This window comes from Stenella coeruleoalba (assembly GCF_951394435.1).
Source record: "Stenella coeruleoalba genome assembly, chromosome: 5".
NCBI lineage: Eukaryota > Metazoa > Chordata > Mammalia > Artiodactyla > Delphinidae > Stenella > Stenella coeruleoalba.
In genome coordinates this window covers 66,844,963-66,864,960 of record NC_137150.1, presented here as the reverse complement: position 1 = coordinate 66,864,960, position 19,998 = coordinate 66,844,963, and the positions used below count along the sequence as shown (strand labels likewise).

The window sequence follows — 19,998 nt, the reverse complement described above, 5'->3', positions numbered from 1 at the left end:
TTCCCAAGTGATGTATTTTGTTTCCCCTACTGGCAAAACCCCATTTCATTTTGTTTTCCAGCTTTTCCTGAATCACTTCAATCCCTTGCTCCTTGCAAATATTTCTATCCTGCTCTTATTTCCTGATTTCTTGTTACCCTCGATCTGACGTACAATTTCAAGTTCCAAGTTGCTAGTAAGTGATGGTAGAACTCTGTTCCATCATTCCTAGTTAGCAGTGGTGTCCTGTGCGTCTCCAGAGGAGGGAAAGGTGTGGTGACTCTCTCATGACGGAGGCACGGAGGTTTACCCACACAGATAAACCTCTGTGTTTTTCATAGAAAAAGAGGTACTCAAGAAGAAATAGAGGTCAAGTTCCTCTCAAATACAATACCTTAGAGAAAGATTGAGAAGAGAAAAGATTGTGCCCAGTAAGGTGGACAAAATACTGACACTGCTGCTGACTACACATGTCATCCTAGAAAAGTTTTTTAACCACTTTTTAAATTTATTAATTTATAAAAAAAGGATAATAAGTGCTACCTCACAAAGTTCCGGGAAAGATTAAATAAAATATCAGACGCGTTAATCAACATCCAATAATGAAGCCTAAGAAAGCCGTAGCTTCGAAAATTTGTAATTCAGACATCCGAGAGGAAAATTTGGATCAATTTCAAATTGAATACTCTCAGTTTCAATCAGGCCACTGCTCTTATGAGCATAAGTAAAAATCAATTCCAAAAGAATCAACATCAAGTGTATATATTCATAGCTGATGCTCAGGAAAAATTTTGAATACCTATGAATAATCGTCTTAAATATTTCTTAAATAATAATAACCTAAAAAACCACAAGGCAGTGCATTCTTAGCTAACCAAGATACTTATCACAAGAGCAATTATATCTATGAATTTTCTTGGCTTTCTCTCCTTCATTCTTACCCTCTTCTAAGATCATTGTATAACTTAGCTGACACTTTCTCAGATACTCCACTAGGTTTTCTCCAAAGATTCCTTTAGCTATTTTGTAAAAGCACCAAAATGAACTTTAAATGACTGAAGTTTTAGAACTCAAATGGCAAATCAGGGTACTTTCAAGCAGAACCGGGGAAACAATGGAGGTAAAGAAAAAGCATAACACTTTTTATACTGACCCACTATAATCAAAAGGGAAGGAATACACGAGGAGGACAGGACAGGAAGTTTTGCTGCTGTGAATGTTGAAGCAGAGAATGGTGCCCTGATTGGTGATATTCTAGAGCTGTGCTACCCAATAAACTACCAACTAGCCACATGAAACAATGTAAATTTAAATTAACTAAAGTTACAGTTAAGTCCCTCATTTGCACTAGCCACATTTCAGATGTCCAAAGGAGCCATGTGGCTAGTGGCTACTGTGTTGAACAATAGGAATATAGGACATTTCCACTGTTGAAAAAAAAAATTCTTTTGAATAGGACTGTTTTAAAGAGAACATTTTGACTTTTTAGACAAGTCTCATTCTTATGACTTCAAATTCCTGGACTTCCTTGGTGGTCCAGTGGTTAAGACTTTGCGTTCCCAATACAGGGGGTCCGGGTTCAGTCCCTGGTCAGGGAACTAAGATCCCACATACCACAACTAAGCCCGTGTGCTGCAACTACTGAGCCCATGTGTTCTAGAGCCCATGTGCCACAACTAGAAAAGCCTGTGAGCCACAACGAAGAGCCCGCAAGCAGCAACGAAGACCCAGTGCAGCCAAAATAAATAAATAAATAAATAAATAAATAATTTTAAAAAATTCCTGAGGTCCTACTATGGGCCAAACATGGTAACAAATACTGGGCATGACAAAATATGGTCCCTGTCCCCTTTAGAGACAGAGAAAGAAACAACTATAATATTGTGACATAAGTAATATGATTAAAAATATACCTAGGTTTCTTCAGAGGAATAGTCTCTAATTTAGGCTGGTAGAGAACAGTGATATGGAATCTTTTTCTAGAGAAGGTAAGGCAAGCTTGGTGTTGAGGGATGGATAGGGATTGGCTAGATAGGAGAAAAAAAATGAGATGTTCTCAAGGAGAAAATGTCTAATAAAACAAAGAAGAAACAACATGGAACATTAAGAAACCACATGGTTCAGTATGTGAAAAGATAATAAGAAGAAGAACTGTAAATAAAAAGTCTTGATTCTGCATTTTAAACTAAATAACTTGGTTTGCTTTTATGAGAAACAGAAAATCCCTGCTTGGAGAGAATATAAAAAGATAGGTAGCACCAGCCTAGGAAAACCTGTTAGCTTAGGAGGTGATATTATTAAATGAATTGGGGATATCTTAATTTCTAAGTCACTGTCAAATCAGAATTTATATATTTATAAATATTTATATTTAATTATCACACATTCCAAGGGCTTGCATTACCTGCCCCTTGGATTTATCTGTCAGTTTCCTTCTACTAGCTCAAGGATAATTGAGACTCGTATCCATATTAAGATGGAAGGGGCCAATGAAGAAATGTATTTTTCACTTATCAATTTGGTGACAAAATATCAGTGTATTTGAAAAGTTGCAATTTCTATTTTTGGTTGTGTCCTGTCCTCTTCCGCCACTTCCCCTTCTCCCAGTATTAAAAAGTACAATCTATATTAAAGAGTATATAGTGAGAATTCCAGGAAAATCTTACATCAGACCAGAGAGGCAAGGCACACCAAAACATCTTTCATCTGTACCATCTTTCAAATAAAGTAATTTGGTGACCACCCCCTCCCCCCACAAAAGAAAGTCATACCACTTTATAAAGTGCTCTCTTTAATCACATCAGCAGACACTCTGACACCCCACCCTCTTTCTAGCTCCTTTCGTTTCTATTTTTCTACAAATTTTTGTATTTTTATAGAAAACGCAGGAGGGCTTATGTGGTGAATGAATGATTAAAAAAAAGAAAAGAAAACCCACCGGTTAGCATGATGGACTGCACAAATACAAGAAATTTCATCTAAACGCCTCAGAAAAATGTTTTACTATCCTTAACCCGTACACTCCTTAGCTGCCTGGGAGGTGTATGCATGTAAGATTTTGCTACTTTATAGAGGAAAAACTGAGGTCTAAGGTCATGAGGGACTCAGTGGTAAAGTCAGAAAAAAAGCCTATTTTATATATTAGTTAGCTTCTTTCCTCTTACTCTATTACTTGAATCTGTGTGTTTGCGTACAATTTACCTCATCCCCTGTCATTAAAGAAGGATAATTCTATGAGAGAGTCAGTTTGCCATAGTGGAAAGTACTTTGTATACAATTCAGATCTTGGCTTTGGTTCTGTCTCCACCCACTGTAAAACATTGGGCTGGCACCATCTGCTCTAAGTTGGGATAGACATGAAGAGCAATTTAGATAAAGAATGCAAGGAGGGCTTCCCTGGTGGCGCAGTGGTTGAGGATCTGCCTGCCGATGCAGGGGACACGGGTTCGAGCCCTGGTCTTGGAAGATCCCACATGCCGCGGAGCAACTGGGCTCGTGAGCCACAACTACTGAGCCTGCGCGTCTGGAGCCTGTGCTCCGCAACAAGAGAGGCCACGATAGTGAGAGGCCCGTGCACCGCGATGAAGAGTGGTCCCCGCTTGCCACAACTGGAGAAAGCCCTCGCACAGAAACAAAGACCCAACACAGCCAAAAATAAATAAATAAACCAATGAACCGACGTTAAAAAAAAAAAAAAAAGAATGCAAGGAATTATCTCCAACCCCCTTCCCCATACCAGTGGAAACGTATGCATCATGAAAAGTTGAAGCAGACCCAGATCCCACAGCTCCTAATTATTTTTCTGCTAACCACATTGACTAGCTTTCCAAAGGCCTTGCCCATTCAGAGCCACCTGCCTTTTCATGTGCCATGAAAGAGACAGGTATAACAGAGATGTGGATTGCATGGCCCACAGATTTAAAGGGGAAGCCCATGCCACTCACCCACATGGGGTCACTGAGGTCTGAGTCCTGCATGCGAATACAGTCCATGCTAATCTCGATCTTGTTTGTTGCACCATTTTCTGATGGTTCATCCACAAAGTTCAAGTCAATGGGCTGAACTGAACAGATGGGCCTACCATAAAGGAAAACAAAAGTGTGTTAAGTGTGGAAAGGGACTAAAACACACTCATTCAGTCGGTAACAATGAGCTCTATTTGCTTTAAAGTTGGCAAGGCTTGTTGATTGGAGTCAAAAACCCTAGGATTGAATCCTGGCTCAACCAATTACCAGATGTGAAATCTCTGGCATTCCAAATTGAAGCCCTATTTGTAAAATGGGAGTCATGATCCTTGCCCTCATCAAAGAACTGCTAGGTGGAACACAGAATAGAAGGAAAGTATCAGGGACATACCCTAACCTTTTGGGTCCCCAATGCTCTGATATTGTTTCATCTTTCCCTTAATTTACTCACATCTCCAAACATGATCTTAAGAAGGAGATCTTTTCCTAGCAAGGCATACAGACCAACAAAATTTAGTGTTTTATTTTCTCAGAGGGTATTTGCAACGTAACAGTAAATGAGAATCTTTAAGCCAAAGGAACAAATTTGAGTATCAGAGAGTCATTGGGGAAGTTATTTTGGGTTAGGTAGGAGAGGCTTCTGATCCTCCACAATTATACCACCTTAGAACAATAATGATCTTTTGGTGCTGGAAATTGAATAAATCTCCACTGAATTTTGAGCACAGAGATACTATTGCAGGGAATATTTTTTTTCCCAACAACATTAACTGATTTTTATTGATTCTAGAAACATGCCCTAATAAGCAATACTTTGACCATCCACAGTTACCTGTTTATAATAGTTCAACAGTTTTTTGCTTATCTGATACTTACTGTTCCAGAAAATCCCAGATGTGCTGGAAAACCTCTGGACTGAGGAATTCACTTGTCTGTGTGCTCTGGGACATAGTGGATCGGTAATAACTTTCTTTCCAAGAGAAATGGGCTGGGGTTTCTACGAACCTTAAAAGGACAAAAATGAAACTAGGATTATAGTTTCTGCACTTAGGATACTGGATATTAAAATTAAAGTATAGTCAATCAAAAAATCAAGTGAATCTTCAAAATCATGCAGGGATATACAGCAAATTTTACAAGTTACACAACCGGTGTTTCTTTAGGCAGTGGCAAGGATCCCATTTTGCCATAAAATCAGGCAATCAAGTCTTCTATCAAAGCTCTTCATTCTTAAATAATAATGTTGCTACACTCTGCACCTCCACTATCCATCTACGTTCTGCCGATTTCAAAAAGAAAATAAACATTCCCTCATTAAGTCTGACAGCGAGTCTGACCTATTATTAAATCCGTTTCATAAATGTCTCAACTGATTATCTGCCCATTCAGCCTCCAGCAGGTAAAAAGTAAAATCAGAAAATGAAAATGAGCTCAGAAAACTTAAATTTCACCCTCAGATACAGAAGAGATATAATGTATATAAACTTAGTTTGTAAACTGTAAAAGGGTTGTATAGATAATGGTGTTGTTATCACTATTAACAATATTAATGTGTGAATAATAACAAAAAACAAGATAAAAAAAAAATTCACCCTCAGCATAATCACCCCCCTCATAATTACCATCTTAGCATCAGGCCCAGGGACAATAAACTCAGACCTCTAGATCCAGTTTTTTTTAATCACCTGTTACATATCTTAATGTGTGTGGGGGTGGTTTTTAACCGGAGTATACAGTTCAAAACCGGAGTATACAGTTCAAAACTTTCACGTCAGACCAAGGGATAAGCGAACATCTGAGTAGATTGCAAATGAAAGGTATTTCTGTTTGTTTCATTTTGTTGTAGGGTCCTCAAGTTTGCCTTTACTTAAAATAAAAAATTAACCTTGCTCCCTATACCTGTGAAAGACAACACGAGCTTTCTCAGGAGATGCCTTCTCCAAATCTGCATTTTATGTGCACATCTCATCTTAGGATGTGATTCATTGTGATTATCAGTAGACTAATTTTACTCCAGGATGAAATTAGCTAAGCTCTTAATCATTACTGTTATTATTATAGAGAGTTAAATAAACAGTGTAATAGGATAGTCAATCCCTTAAATTTGCAAATGAATGATCTGGTCTAGTTACATAATAGAAGATAATAGCATTGGATTTATTGTTGATGATTTTTAAGCTATATGGAGATGCACATTCATTTACTAAAGTCAGATATATAGAGAACATCTATTATTTGCCAAGAAGATAATGGGCACTGGAGATAAAAAGTGAATAAGACTATGTCACCTTCTAGAAGGTCCTGGTAGAGAAGGTAAAGCAGGAAAACAAATCCCTACTAAACGTATTAAAAGTGTGCATAATATTATAAAAGCACAATGATGAAATATATCATCTCATCTGATGGATCAAGGAAAGAGCCCTAAATGATGAGAAGAAATCAGTCAGGCCAGATAAGGACTAATGGTGCAGAGTGATCAGTTTATGGTACTGTTAGCACAGTGTAAAAATTTGGGGCAGAGAATGCCAGGAGATAAAGCTGGAGAGGGAAGTAGAAATTTATGTGATATGTTTTTTAAAAAGCTTAAATATTTCAATACGCCTAGTGAGTATTGAAGAGTTTTTTGTAAGATATTTTAAATGAACTTTCTATTTAGAAATAATTGTAGATTCACATGCAGTTGTAATAAAAAATATAGAGATTATCCATGTCCCAGTTATCCAGTTTTCCCCGATGGGAAGTAACATCTTGCAAAACTATCATATAATAGCTTGCAAAACTATCATATAATATCAGAATCAGAATATTAACATTGATATAATCTACTGATCTTTTTCAGAAATTCCCAGTTTTATTGTACTTTACTATGTGTGTGTCTATGTGTGTGTGTATTTATTTGTATATAATTTTTTATCACATATGTAGGTTAGTGTATCCATCCTTACAGTATTAAAGGATTTGAAGCATTAGATTGAAATAGGATATGTCTTACATTGATAAATCCAGAAGTTGTATAGAGGAAGGATTTATAGCTTATTGGTTTATGGGTAAAGTTATTTAGGAGGTTGTTGCACAAGTCCAGGTAAGACAATAGGATGATAAAAGTGGGGATGGAAAAGATGGAGCAAATTTTAATTATTAGTGAAAAGGTTGTCAGATATTGTTTATGTTACTGACAGAAGAAGAAGGAAGAGTAGAGTCAAGGATGACTTCAAGTTTCCAGCTTTCTTGGACTGAGTGGTTGATGATTCCACTAACTAAATCAGTAAACACAGTTGGAAGATCCAGCTTGGAAAGAAAGGAGCGATGATGAGATCCATCTTAGCATGTTAAGTTTGAAGGATCAATGGGATATACAAAAAGTGAAGCAGACAGTTGAATAAACTTTAAACTCTGGGGAGAGAAATGGGCTAGAAGTTTAGAAACAGAAATCTTCATCATAGGGTGAAAATAAATCCATGAGAGTGAATACAATGACCTTTGCAGAGCAGGTGCAATGAGGAATGAGAAAGTTTGCCTTGTAGAATCGGAAGCAAGAGTGGGCTATCAGAGTTTATGATGTCCCTGATGGGCACATCTAGAAAATCTGTCTATAATTAGAAAAGCACCTGAAAATCCAATATCTTTAAATTGAAAGGGTAAATTAATTTTCTTTGTTTCTTTTTTTGGAGTTGGAACCCAGACTTGGTTTATACACTCCCAACTAGTGAGTAGAAAGGAAATAAAATTTAATAGATCTAATACTGACTGACAGTTAAGAAGATTTCTCCCATAGATGGTACTTTTGAATATGTTTGATTTACATTAAAATTTTTCTTCAAATAAAATAGGAGAAGGAAGTGGGGAGAATAAAAGTAAAAACAATTCCTAACCAGTGACAAAAACGGAGGTGAACAAATATATGAATTATTCAAACTCCAAAAAGTAAACAAACTGTCATATGGATTGTCATGTACATGGACCCATAAGCATGTCCCTAATATCCAAAGACCTTAACACTATGACTGGTAGCCTGACAGCCAGGTGAGCACTACAAGGTGAACTCAGCAACGTGAAGTAGATTCTCAGTAACAGTGATGTTCAGTATGTGACATTCAATACAAAAAAGGAGAATTTTTTCTTAAAGTTGGCAGAAACATAGGTGTAGTTTCTAAGAGATTGACAGTTAACATAACCTAGATCTTAAGTAACAGGCAGTATGGGGCTGATTCAAAAAGAAAGAAGGATCTTAGATGGAAGTAGACACTGTCACTTTCCTCTAAAGCAAAAGAGAGAAAAATACTGTTGGCTCCATAGTCACTTAGTGTTTCTACTTCTTTCACTATTTCTACATGGAAGTTCTGGTTTCTTTTTGTGCTTACTCTGCTATTTCTTTGTTTCATATTTTCCCTCTAGTTTCTCTTTGACTTCTAAAAGACCTTCCCTGTATCTCTGATGTCACCATTAACCAGCTCCAACACCTTGGAAATGCCCCTCAGCTCTGTGAGCTTCAGTTTCCTTGAATGTGACATAAGGATCATCATCTCTACTCCACTGCCTTTCAAATGCCTACCCAATCCTCAGTGCTCTCCTGCGCACAACGTATTTCCTGGTTGCTTATTTGAAATATAATCTTGTTTCTTTAAATTTTCTTGGCCTCTTGTTGGATCTAGTCAATGCTAGCTTTTTGCTTGTGTTACAATTACTATAGAGGATTTTAAGTAATTCAGGGCTAAGCCTATATCTCCCATCTTTGCATTTCTTGCAGTTTGATAGTTCCTTGAGGTTAGAGTGGAAGGAACATGGGTTTTGGAGTGAGACAGACTTGGATTCAAATCTCAGGTTACCGTTGGCATTCTATGAGGCCATTCCCAAGTTATTTAACGTTTTTGTAACTTACTTTTTTCAACTATGCTTCCTTCACAGGGTGGTTGAAAGCCTTACTTGAAAGGTTTACTTAAAGAAAATGTATTATACATTTTCACATTTACACAATCAATACATTGGTTCTATTAGGTCAAATACTATATAATTTGTATCCAGGCAATACTTACTGAATTGAGCTAATTAAATAGTGTATTTGAAAAGTCTGCTAAAGTTGCAAAAGTGTCACACAGAAGTAATTACATTAAACCAGAATTATCCCTCATTTCAATCCAGTTCAAACCTTTCATCCTGTTATCTGTGTCCTTGGACCAAAACAATGCCCCCATCACCTCTCAGTTTCTCCTAGATCACCTTTGTCTCAGGCTTGCTACATTAAACTGGGCAACTTCCTGCCCCAGGGCCTCAGGCATCAAGAGGGCTTTATAACAAAAGATGGGGGTGGGCTGTGGGATAGGCTGGTGGTTATCAAATTGTGTTTCATGAAACCCTAGGTGCCTCAGTGTATTCACCAGATGTAAAGACATGGCCATACTGGTAGATCTCCTCTCTCCTTAACACCATGAAGTCTGTCTTTTGCCTGTCTTAGGTGTATTAGCGCTCTGAGCAAGATTTCATTTGAAGAAAGGGTTCTGTTAAAAAAAACAAATCAGTGGTCTAGGCTTGAGGATCTTCAAGGTCTCTTCTTTGCAAACCCATTATTGATTTCCATTTCTGAATAAATATGTAAATCATTTTTAAGAGAAAGGAAGGAAAGTGATCTGTTGGTGTCATAGGGCAGGAAGAATGAGGTAAAGTCCTACCTATCTTCCAACATTTTGCCTTTGGGTGAATCTCAGTATCAATTCACTCATAGACCAATCACTGTTCAAGTGGTTTCATTAAACCAGCTGCATAGCACAGGGAGATCCGCTAGGTGCTTTGTGACCACCTAGAGGGGTGGGATAGGGAGGGTGGGAGGGAGACGCAAGAAGGAGGAAATATGGGGATATATGTATATGTATAGCTGATTCACTTTGTTATAAAGCAGAAACTAACACACCATTGTAAAGCAATTATACTCCAATAAAGATGTTTAAAAAAAAGTCACACCCAAAGACAGCAAGCCTTAAGTCTTTTTTTTTTCTTTTCAGCTTGTTTTTCCTGGAAAAGAAGGAGGGAGGGAGGGAGGGAGGGAGGGAGGGAGGAAGGGAGGAAGGAAGGAAGGAAGGAAGGAAGGAAGGAAGGAAGGAAGGAAGGAAGGAAGGAAGAAAGGTCCTACTGTGTAGAAATGACCTGAAAACACCAAGGGGTATCTGATAACAGCCTGTATTCCCTCTCACTTTTCCTGTTCTTACCTAAAAGTCATCACTGGAGTCTGTCTAACATTTAGGTTCTTTCAGCTCTCCTGAAAAGTCTCCAAATCTCTAAAATTTCAAAGTTCAAAACAACCTTAGTGTTATAGATGGATTTTAGAATGAATAGATCTCAAAGACCATCCAGCGCAGTTTTTCATATATATATGAAAATACATATATATATAATAAATACATCATATATTATATGTATTTATATAATATATGGAAAAGCTGAAATCTGAAAAGAAATCAGTTCATTCTGCTATATTATACTCAACATCGGTCTTTATTCACAGTCCAATAAGAATAAATTTATGTATCAGATGTTAATTCTCACCCTGAATTACCCAACTCAGCTTCTTGCAGCAGTTCCCATTAATTGTTCTGAATATTTAAAGCCTCCTTAGTTCCCTTTAGATCATCCAAGCTTAAAGTTATAAAACTAGGAAATATACTTGATTCTAGACAAACATCCCCTAATTCACTTAATGAAATAAAACAGCAGTTAGTCGTGATGCAGATGAGAAGAACATGGGCTGTTCCTAGATTTCCTGACTCAAAGGTCCCCTTGACTGGGTGTCAGCTGTTCTGCTAGAGAGAGAATCTGGCACCAGAAATCTCCATGAGAACAGACCTGGAGGGGCCGCCTCACCAACTGCTCTCACAGGTGGGAAGATGGGGTCACACATGAGTTTAAATCTTTGAGGACCTCATAGAATGTCAATGTTGGCTGTGATCTCAGAGTCTGTCTAGTCTTGCTCTCTTATTTCATAAGGAAACTGAGGTCTAGACCTGAAGAACTTACCCTAGGATCCACTGTTGTGCTGGAGTATTGGCTAATGAAAGCAGACTGCTAAATTTTCTGAAATTTTCCTAGTTAGTTGTTAAACACAATTATTATTATTATTTATTATAAAATATTAAACTTAAATAATTTAGAAAAACAAAGATAACAAATACTCAAAACTGATCACTTCCTAATTATTTTACCATTATCTCTGTTCCTGAAATACATTTAAAAAAATAATGTAGTGAAATTGCTCAGATTTTTAAAAAATAATAAAATTTTCTGTAAAAATTTGTTGCTGCCCTTCTTTAATACTGTATCTCAAGTAAAGGTTTATGTGCAAATGATTCAACAATATATATATTGAGTATCTATTATGTAGGGAATGAATGAGATGTTACTTTTTTGAAAGTTTTTCATAGTTTAGTGTTGGAAATAAAACACCTTCAATGTTTGTCTAATTTTTACCTTTTGTGCTCCAACTCCTAATTTCCCACTGGACTACGGCCTTCCCAAGGACAGGAAAGCCAGACTAGGTCATTCATTTTGGCTTGTGCTCTACTCGCTTGGTGACTAGCAGGAAAGAACTACCATTGGTTGTGCCAGGATTTCACTTCATAGGCCCTGCTTTTCCAGTTTACATATGACCATCTTTAGGCTCAGAGAGGATAAGGAAGTTGTTCAAGGTCTCTCAGCTAGTGATAGAGCTGGAATTTAAATTTAGGATTGTATAACTTCAAAGTTCATTCTTAAATAAATTACATATATGACTTCTAATTTTCATTCACAATATGAAGGTTTTTTCACAGTTAGAATGTTTCTTTTCTATAAGGGAACAAAATAGCCTACTAATTCTGTTTCATCACAATAATTATCCTTCACACTCAAAATAAGTAAGAAATGGTGTGGGAAAATTAGTACTAATCCGTGAGTGATATTAGAGAATATCCAGCCTTTCTGCAGATTTTCCATCTTGCCAGGAGTAGCTGACAAATGTAGTGTAAGAAAAGACAGCTGAGGTCTCTGTTGCCCACCATCAGGACTAGAGTACTCAGATACTCGGGGAATGTCCCCAGTTCTCAGATAAATGTTGTTAAAAACTCTGAACATGGGGAAAGGGGGAGGAGGGATACATTGAGAGATTGGGATTGACATATACACACTACTATATATAAAATAGATAACTAATAAGAACCTACTGTATAGCCCAGGAAACTCTACTCCATACTCTGTAATGACCTATATGGCAAAAGAATCTAAAAAAGAGTGGAGATATATATCTATGTATAACTGATTCACTTTGCTGTACAGCAGAAACTAACACAACATTGTAAATCAACTATACTCCAATAAAAATTAATTTAAAAAAACCTCTGAACATGGCTTCTCATTCTTTCTTCCAACCTTACTTCCATCCATCCATCCAATCGATCAACCCATCAAATTATGTCTTGTTTGTATTACCAACCTCTCTGGATCTTTTCCAGAGCAAGTCTTCTGGTTGGCCTCAACAGCGTTCTAAATCACACAATTTCTTTTATATTTTTTGTTCAGAAACATTCCCACAGTTTCAGTTTACTCTGCTATTATTATCACTATCATTAATAATTGTCATGCTTAATTTTAAGGATGGTGAAGAACACCCAGATGTCTTTTAGTAAACTGCCTCTTTATTGTACCCAGCAGTGCCCAAGAGCCCTGGAGGAGTAAATTTATTCAAATACTTGAGATGAATCCACCTTCAGGAAGTCACTCACATAATCTAAATCAGGCCCATTAAGAATTTTTTTTTGTTGGATGGAAATCTTTTCTTTTCAGCTTCATGTTGAAAAATGATTGGTCTCTTCCTCATCTATTCACCCCAAAGTCAAACCTATATCCCAGCTTCACTTTTGGCAAACAAAATTTAAATGAGTAAGGAGAAAGTGGGGAGGGGGGTAATTTAGGAGCTTGGGATTAACATATACACACTACTAAATATAAAACAGATAACCAACAAGGACCTCCTGTATAGTACAGAGAACTCTACTCAATATCTTGGATTATTCTATAAGTGAAAAGACTCTGAAAAAGAATATACTATATATATATATGAATCATTTTGCAGTACACCTGAAACACAATATTGTAGATCAATTAAGAAAAAACGGAAAAAAACCTAACAAAAAAAATTCAATGGGTAAATTGCTTTTAGAGCATATCTTATGCCTTAACATTTTTGATTTGTCACAATTTAAACAACAAAGTAACATAACCAAGGAATTCCTTTTTATATCATATTACTGAACTGATAAACTTAATTCTTAAGAAACTCTCTTTTGTATTTTTCAACATTCATTTCTTCTCCTTTCTACCATAGTTAATTAACCACCCTTTCATCTTCAGAAGACTTTTCTCTTCTCATCGCTACCTGTCTGAAGACCTGATTGCTCACAGCTCGTTTTTCTTAGAATTCTTTACTGAGCACCCCAGGCCCCAAATTCTCTCATCAAAGTCTGTATATCTAGTGTCAATCACCAGTTTTTAATTCTGAGGTGAATTCTTCCTCTCTTAAGAACCATATCCTCTAAGATTCATATTTTGTGCCCCACTCTTTGTCCTAAGCATTTGCAGCCTTAAAGGTAAGATTTCTCTGACTTATAGCCCCCTTCTCTCACACTCCCAATTCCCACTGAACCTTCTTCCTGCCTTCATTTCTTTTGTCCGAATTCTCTCCTAACCTATGTATGATCATCTGTCTAGACCAACAGCATTTTCATCAGGTTACATTTCCCTAACTCAGAATTTATAGTCTCTCATCTTTGTGCCCTGAACAAAACCCAATCAGACCTTGCCCCTCATATCCTTTATTCCTTTGGGCTGAACCCCTTTGGCAAATCATTCATCCAGCTGTATCCTACATGTTAGTTTTCAGCCAGGAGCCTTTGCAAATTACAACCTCTTATACTCCACTATATTCCCCCAAGCTTTATTATTTACATTTGCCAACACCCAGTACAAAACTCAGCTCAGAAGGGCTACTGAAACAGACTGAATGTCTGTGTCCATCCCAAAATTCATATGTTGAAACTCAATCCCCAATGTGATTGTATTTGGAGGTGGGGTCATTGAGAGGTGATTAGGTAATGATGGTAGAGTCGTCATGAATGGGATTAGTATTCTTATAAAAGGGGCTCCAAGAGACTTCTCCTGCCCCTTTCACCATGTTAATTTTCAGAGGCATGACAGCCATCTATGATCTAGGAAGTGAGACCTCATCAGACACTGAATCTGCTGGTGCCTTGATCTTGGACTTCCCAGCTTCCAGAACTGTGAGGAATAAATTTCTGTTGTTGATAAGCCATCCAGTTGGTGGTATTTTGTTATAGCAACCCAAATGGATTCATAGAACTACAATTTTTTGTTGTTTTTTGTTTGAGTTCATTTCCTCAATTTGGCGTGCTTCAAGTATTTTTGTCCTTAGTCCATTCTATTGTAATTTACTCATGTTGAAATGGTATTGCCCCAACTAACAAGTGAGGAAGTGGAAGTCAAGAACGATATTTTTAATCTCCTGGTTCTTACAACAACAACAACAACAGAATAGGAAAGGACTTTACTTATCACGTATACTTTATAAATGAGGACTCATGGGGATTTTATTGATAGTCCCACAGGATGTCCATAGGGCCTTAGTGCTAAGCCCCAGCCTTCCTGGATCCCACTGCAATGCTCTGCAAAAGAAAGTGTACATTTAAAACTTTTCACCAGCTGAGCTGTCTCTCTAAATCCATGAACTTAAAAAAATGTTATTGTCATGCATCACTCTCCTATAATAAATTTATCACTTAATACTCTGATCAACTCAACCTGAAATCTGGCATCTGGTAGAAGATCATGATAAGGGAGACTTGAGTCCACCTTACTTATAATATCATTTTTAACATTATAGCATGCAAATATAGACACATGCATGCTTACACACAGGCATTTACCTATAAACCGCCCCCAAATTAGAATTTAGGAGATATTTGAATAGATGCAATAACCATGACATCAGGTTTTGGATATGTTATGGTTTTGCACTAATGTGAAGTCCAGATGGGAAGTTCATGTAACATCCATGGCTCAGACATATGAGCACAGAGTTCTGGAAGGACTATGGGGAAATGGAAATCAGAGGAGTTTTCTTAGGATTGAGGAATGTACTGGATTGAATTTAGACAAATAAATGAACCCAAGAAAATGCTTCACTCTCTACACACTTCTTCTATATATTTTTTAGATCATTTATCTGCAATTGTATTATGTATTTATTGGACTATTGTCAGTCCTCCATCAGAATGCAAAGTCAGTGGGAGCAGATTGCCTTGTTCACTGCTGCATCCCAGGACCTAGCACTGCACCTGGAAATACAGGTTTCCCCTGCTTTCTGAAAGTACCTCATCCCTATGAAACCTTTCATAAGTCGAACTGGCATAAAGCAAAGAGCAATCCCTGCTTTCTGAAAGTTCCTGTTATGTCGCTTCGCTCTCACTAAAGAACTACATTAGTGTCTGTTTTCATGAACTGAAAGAAATCTGAAGAAGATTTTTGCTTTTAAGAAAAAAGCCATTACTGTACTAATATAGGTATTTTGTACCCCTCTTCTACCACACCCCCAAATTCCTGACATTTCAATATTGGCTATTGCCTTAGCTCTATTTGAGAGATGTGAGGAAATTATAGTTATAAATGGTTAAGAAACTTCCACATTATAGACTCTCAAGAGCAAAAACTTACATGAATATATCTTTGTATCCCTATAAATAACAATTCCTGACATAATAGGGCATTTATAAACATTTGATGAATGAATGAATGGCCTTAGTTCATGCAGACTAGCATGGTTAGTATATAAATACCGGTTGGATTAACTCTGAAGTTTTATTCTTTCTGATAGATCACAATAACCTCTGTAAGGAAGGAATTGGATGTTTTGTAACAATAAAAGAGAAAAAAATTTAAAACCAAAAGCAGGAACAAAGAGACAGGTACACCCCAGCAGCCCCTGAGGACTTTGGTGTGATGATACAACCCAATGAATGAAGTTTCCAATGGTACCCTTGAGCCATCAACAGTTTTCATGGTACACACTATTCTTGGTTTAGAAGGACAGCAAAGTAAGTATGTCTTATTTTCAGAAATATCTATATTCCAGTATAAAAAGAAAAAGAAAATGCTCTTTAAAGAATTTATCTAAAAAACTCACCCACCCAGAATGACATATTTTCTAAGAGAGCCTGGTAGATAAGCTTTGGTTTTGCTAAATCATTACAGCACTTCACAGTTTCTTTCTGATCAGGGTCACATCTTTTCTTACAGTATAGTCTCTTATTTACAGTTTCTACTGAGTGGTTGGTTCTTTGAGATAGGAATCTCATTTATTTCAGTTTCTGGCTTTTGTGGCTTCACAGTCTAGCAGAGTATCTGGTACCAAGGGGGTGTCAAGCAAATGCTTATTGAAGGAAATATTTGGGAAGTTGGAGTAAAAATAACAATGCCAACATCTATAGCAGAAATAACAGTTAATATTTGATTGCTTCTATAGGCAAGGTACTCTGCAACGTGCCTGGCGTGCATTCATTTTTCACAACATCTGTGATGTAGATACCAGTATTACCCCATTTTATAGATAAGAAAACTGAAGCCTAGTGGTACTTTACTTCCTCAAGATCACATGATAACTGGGAAGATGACAACTCTGGGGTCTTAAGATCTGGCCTCAGAGTCTCTAGTCTGTTATTTACAAAGTCAGTCACTTTAGGCAAGTTATTCAGCCTCCCTGAGCCTCAATTTCCATATCTGTCACAGTGAAAAGAGAATAGCACCTATCTCTCATGGAGAGGGAAGGCCTTGGATCCTGACCATGGGAGGTTATTCCACTTCCCCAGCAAGGGGCAGTAGGTGTCACACTTTAACATTCAAAAGAATCACCTGGTCCACATTTGGAAAATACAGAGTTCCTGTCCCTGCCTCCAAGAGATTCTGTTTCAGATGGCCTGGAATGAGGCCCAGGAATCTGCACTTTAACAAAACCGCACATGAGAACACACAGCTTTGGAATTCACCTGAAATCTATCCCTTTGGAGTTGTTAACAAAAATAGAATACCTTGATAAATCTGCATTTTCTCCAAATCTGTATCCTTGAATAGGCAAGGTATTATCACAGTCTTGTTCACTAAGATGGCTTTTTATCACTTGAGTAAAACAGTACAGTGTAACAATTATAGTTACTATCATAGAACACAGACTACATGCTATGCATTGTTCTAAATGTTCTAAATTTATGGATATCAACTCTTATTATCTACCCAACAACCTATGATAAAGTAGACTCTCATAACCCTCATTTTTATAGGTAAGGGAACTGAGGTACAAAGAGCACAAGTAACTTCCCCAAAGATACACACTTGGTGAGGGCAGCAAACCCAGCAGGCTGTGCTATTAACCATTACACTGTGCTGACTCTACCAGAACAGACAGAGGTCAGAGCCCCGGCTTCCTGGTGATCTTAGGCAAGTCCCTGACCCTCTCTGGGATTCCAGTGCCTCCCCTGTGAAGTGACAAGGCTGGCTCTGATGATCTCCAAGGCCCTTTGGTCCCAAGATTCTATTATTCATTTTACAGGAGACGTTTGAACTTGTTATCTGATGGACAAAGGCCTTAGAATTTCTGACAGTAAAACACACTCCCACTTCTAGAACTGCCCCATTATTATCTTTTCTTTACCTGCCAATTCAGAAAACTTCCTTCTGAGTCATCTGTCCTTTGCCGTTCCTTCTTGCTGAGGAAACCAAATATACTTCAGCTCAGAGCCGGTAGATCTGTCCTCACAGTTTCCTTGGAAGCCCTGACGTCTTTGTTTAATCAGGCTTGCAGAGTGCTTCCACCTGAGTCTATATGAACCTCATTACTCTCCCAAATAGGCCTCCCAGCCTGTTGCCCTGCTTTCCTCCTCTCCTCTTGAGCAATGGCCCTCTTCTGGTCTAATTCATCCTCAGTAACATCTCTCCAAACTGCTATTCTTACCCCTCCACTTGTGTGCTATTATCCCAACCCAGGCCAAAACGTTCAGGCTTCTTTTGGTCTCCTACTTCTCAAACCTGGCTACATATTAGGAGACATGAGATGCTTAAAATATAGATGGATGGGCACTACTGCAAACCAATTAAATAAGAGTTTTGAAGAGTAGAATCTGGGCAGGAGTATTATTGAAAAATTCAGAAGTTCCACAAGAGCTGCTAATGTGTGGCATGGTTAAGAACCATTGGCGTCTAGCTCTGGTGATTCTCAAGTGGGGAAAATAAGCAAATCAGAATCACCTGGGTTGCTGGCTGATCCCTACTCCCAGAGAGAGAAGTCTGTGCATGTGAAGCAAACATGGAGACATCTTCCAGGAGGTTTGGAGAAACCCCTTTATGAAACAAAGTTCTAGCTGAACTTCTAAAGCAAGGTGGCTCACTACCCTTTCCTGTTACCCATCTTCACAGAATAACTCAAGGATCCTATTGCATTCCACACCAAGTTAATATTTCTAATCATGAAGAGCAATCCGGAGGAAAACACACTTGATGGTAAGATCCATATTCTTTTTCTCCGTGCAGACTAACTGGGTAGGTAACTTTGGGGGAAATCCCTTTTCCTCTCAAGGCTTGATTTCCCCCTACGTGTAAAAGAAGGTTATTGGATTACTAGATGATCACTAAGCTTCCTTCCCATTTTGCTAGTCTCCTATTTTAAGGCCCCAAACCTCTTGACCCTCAACTATTAACACAATCGGCCCCAGTTTTGCTGCATTCAGCTGACACCAGACAATGCATCTACACAGAGCTATTCCTGACCCCTGGGGAAGACTGCCCATTGCAAGCCAACACCACGGCTGCAAAGACTTCTTTCTTAAAATTTCCTACCTATAGAAAGAACTACCGCTGCCCCAACTTCAGTTCAGGCCTCCGCATCTCCACAAAGATCTTCCCTCTCGATGCACTCTTATAGCCACCCCATCTGATGGTAGTTGCCTCCTTCGTTTCTGGGCATCCCACCTCCTGCAGGCAGCCTGCCTTTATGAACATGGCTTGGAGAGAGCCAACTTGCCTACGGACAGGCTCTTGGCCTTACCCGCTCCAGCTGTCCAATGATGCTCAGAAGGTGGCTACAGAGTGGTGGCAGTGTGGTCCTGTGAGCCTTTTGTGTTTGTTTGCCTGCTTTGTCTTAGCGTGAGATGGCCAAGTCTTCCAGAAGGTGCTGGCCGGTGAATGTGTAGCAGAGAAGCGGTAGCTGGAGTCTCCCCCTTTCCTCTCCCTGCCAGCTTCCAGTCTTTAATGAAGAGATGCACTCTCTAAAGGGGTTGAAGGTAGAATGGCTTCTGAGGCTGCTTACCATGATACTCTTTCTGGGTACTGTGTGTAAGTGTGTGTGTTTTACAAGTAATTGAAATATATTGATACTTAAGCTAATAATGATCATGAAAATCATAAAGGTAATATTTGACAGGATAAAAAACAATCAGGAATGTTCACGGGTTTTGACCTGGCCTCCAGTAGCCTAGATTCTCCCTCTTTGCCCTAGTTCTTTGACTTCTGAATGGAGGAAGGAGAAAAAGGGAAGAACAAAGAGGTGACAGGGTAAAAAATGAAAATTTTGTGGGTTGAGCTTGGGGGTGGGGGGATTTGGGATAGGTTTTGGTGGAGAAGAGATGAATAGAGTGTAATGTATATGAAAATGGGGGAAGAGTAAAGAAGAAAGGAACTTATCACTCAAAGTTATGGATTGGGTCTTTTTTAATATCCTTCCAGAGAAAAAGAATAAATGAGAATTTTTTAAAAATGAAATGAAATGAAAGAAAATTCTTTTAAGTTCGATTTGATGGCTCTGTGCTTCTTAAATGGCAACCCACTTAGAGAACAAACCCAGGTTGGTCATAGATTCCAAGGTATATGAAAAATGATCATTTTAAAGACATTTATCTACATTTCAGGAAAAGATATTTCAAAAACAGTAAGAAAAGGAGAGGCCATAATTCCATAGAAAAAGACTCTCAAAGGA

General features: G+C 38.0%; 1 protein-coding gene across 10 annotated transcripts in view; it reads right to left on the bottom strand.

The window, feature by feature from the left end:
- Nucleotides 1-19,998, bottom strand: part of TP63 (tumor protein p63) — a gene marked incomplete at both ends in the record, with an annotated part of 241,562 nt that overhangs the window by 137,035 nt on the left and 84,529 nt on the right. For all 10 annotated transcript variants that reach the window (XM_079922211.1, XM_079922219.1, XM_079922216.1 and 7 more), the window contains 2 exons: nucleotides 3,924-4,056; nucleotides 4,821-4,949. In XM_079922211.1, the coding sequence (XP_079778337.1) occupies nucleotides 3,924-4,056; nucleotides 4,821-4,949 (262 nt within the window). The remainder of the gene's footprint in view (nucleotides 1-3,923; nucleotides 4,057-4,820; nucleotides 4,950-19,998) is intronic.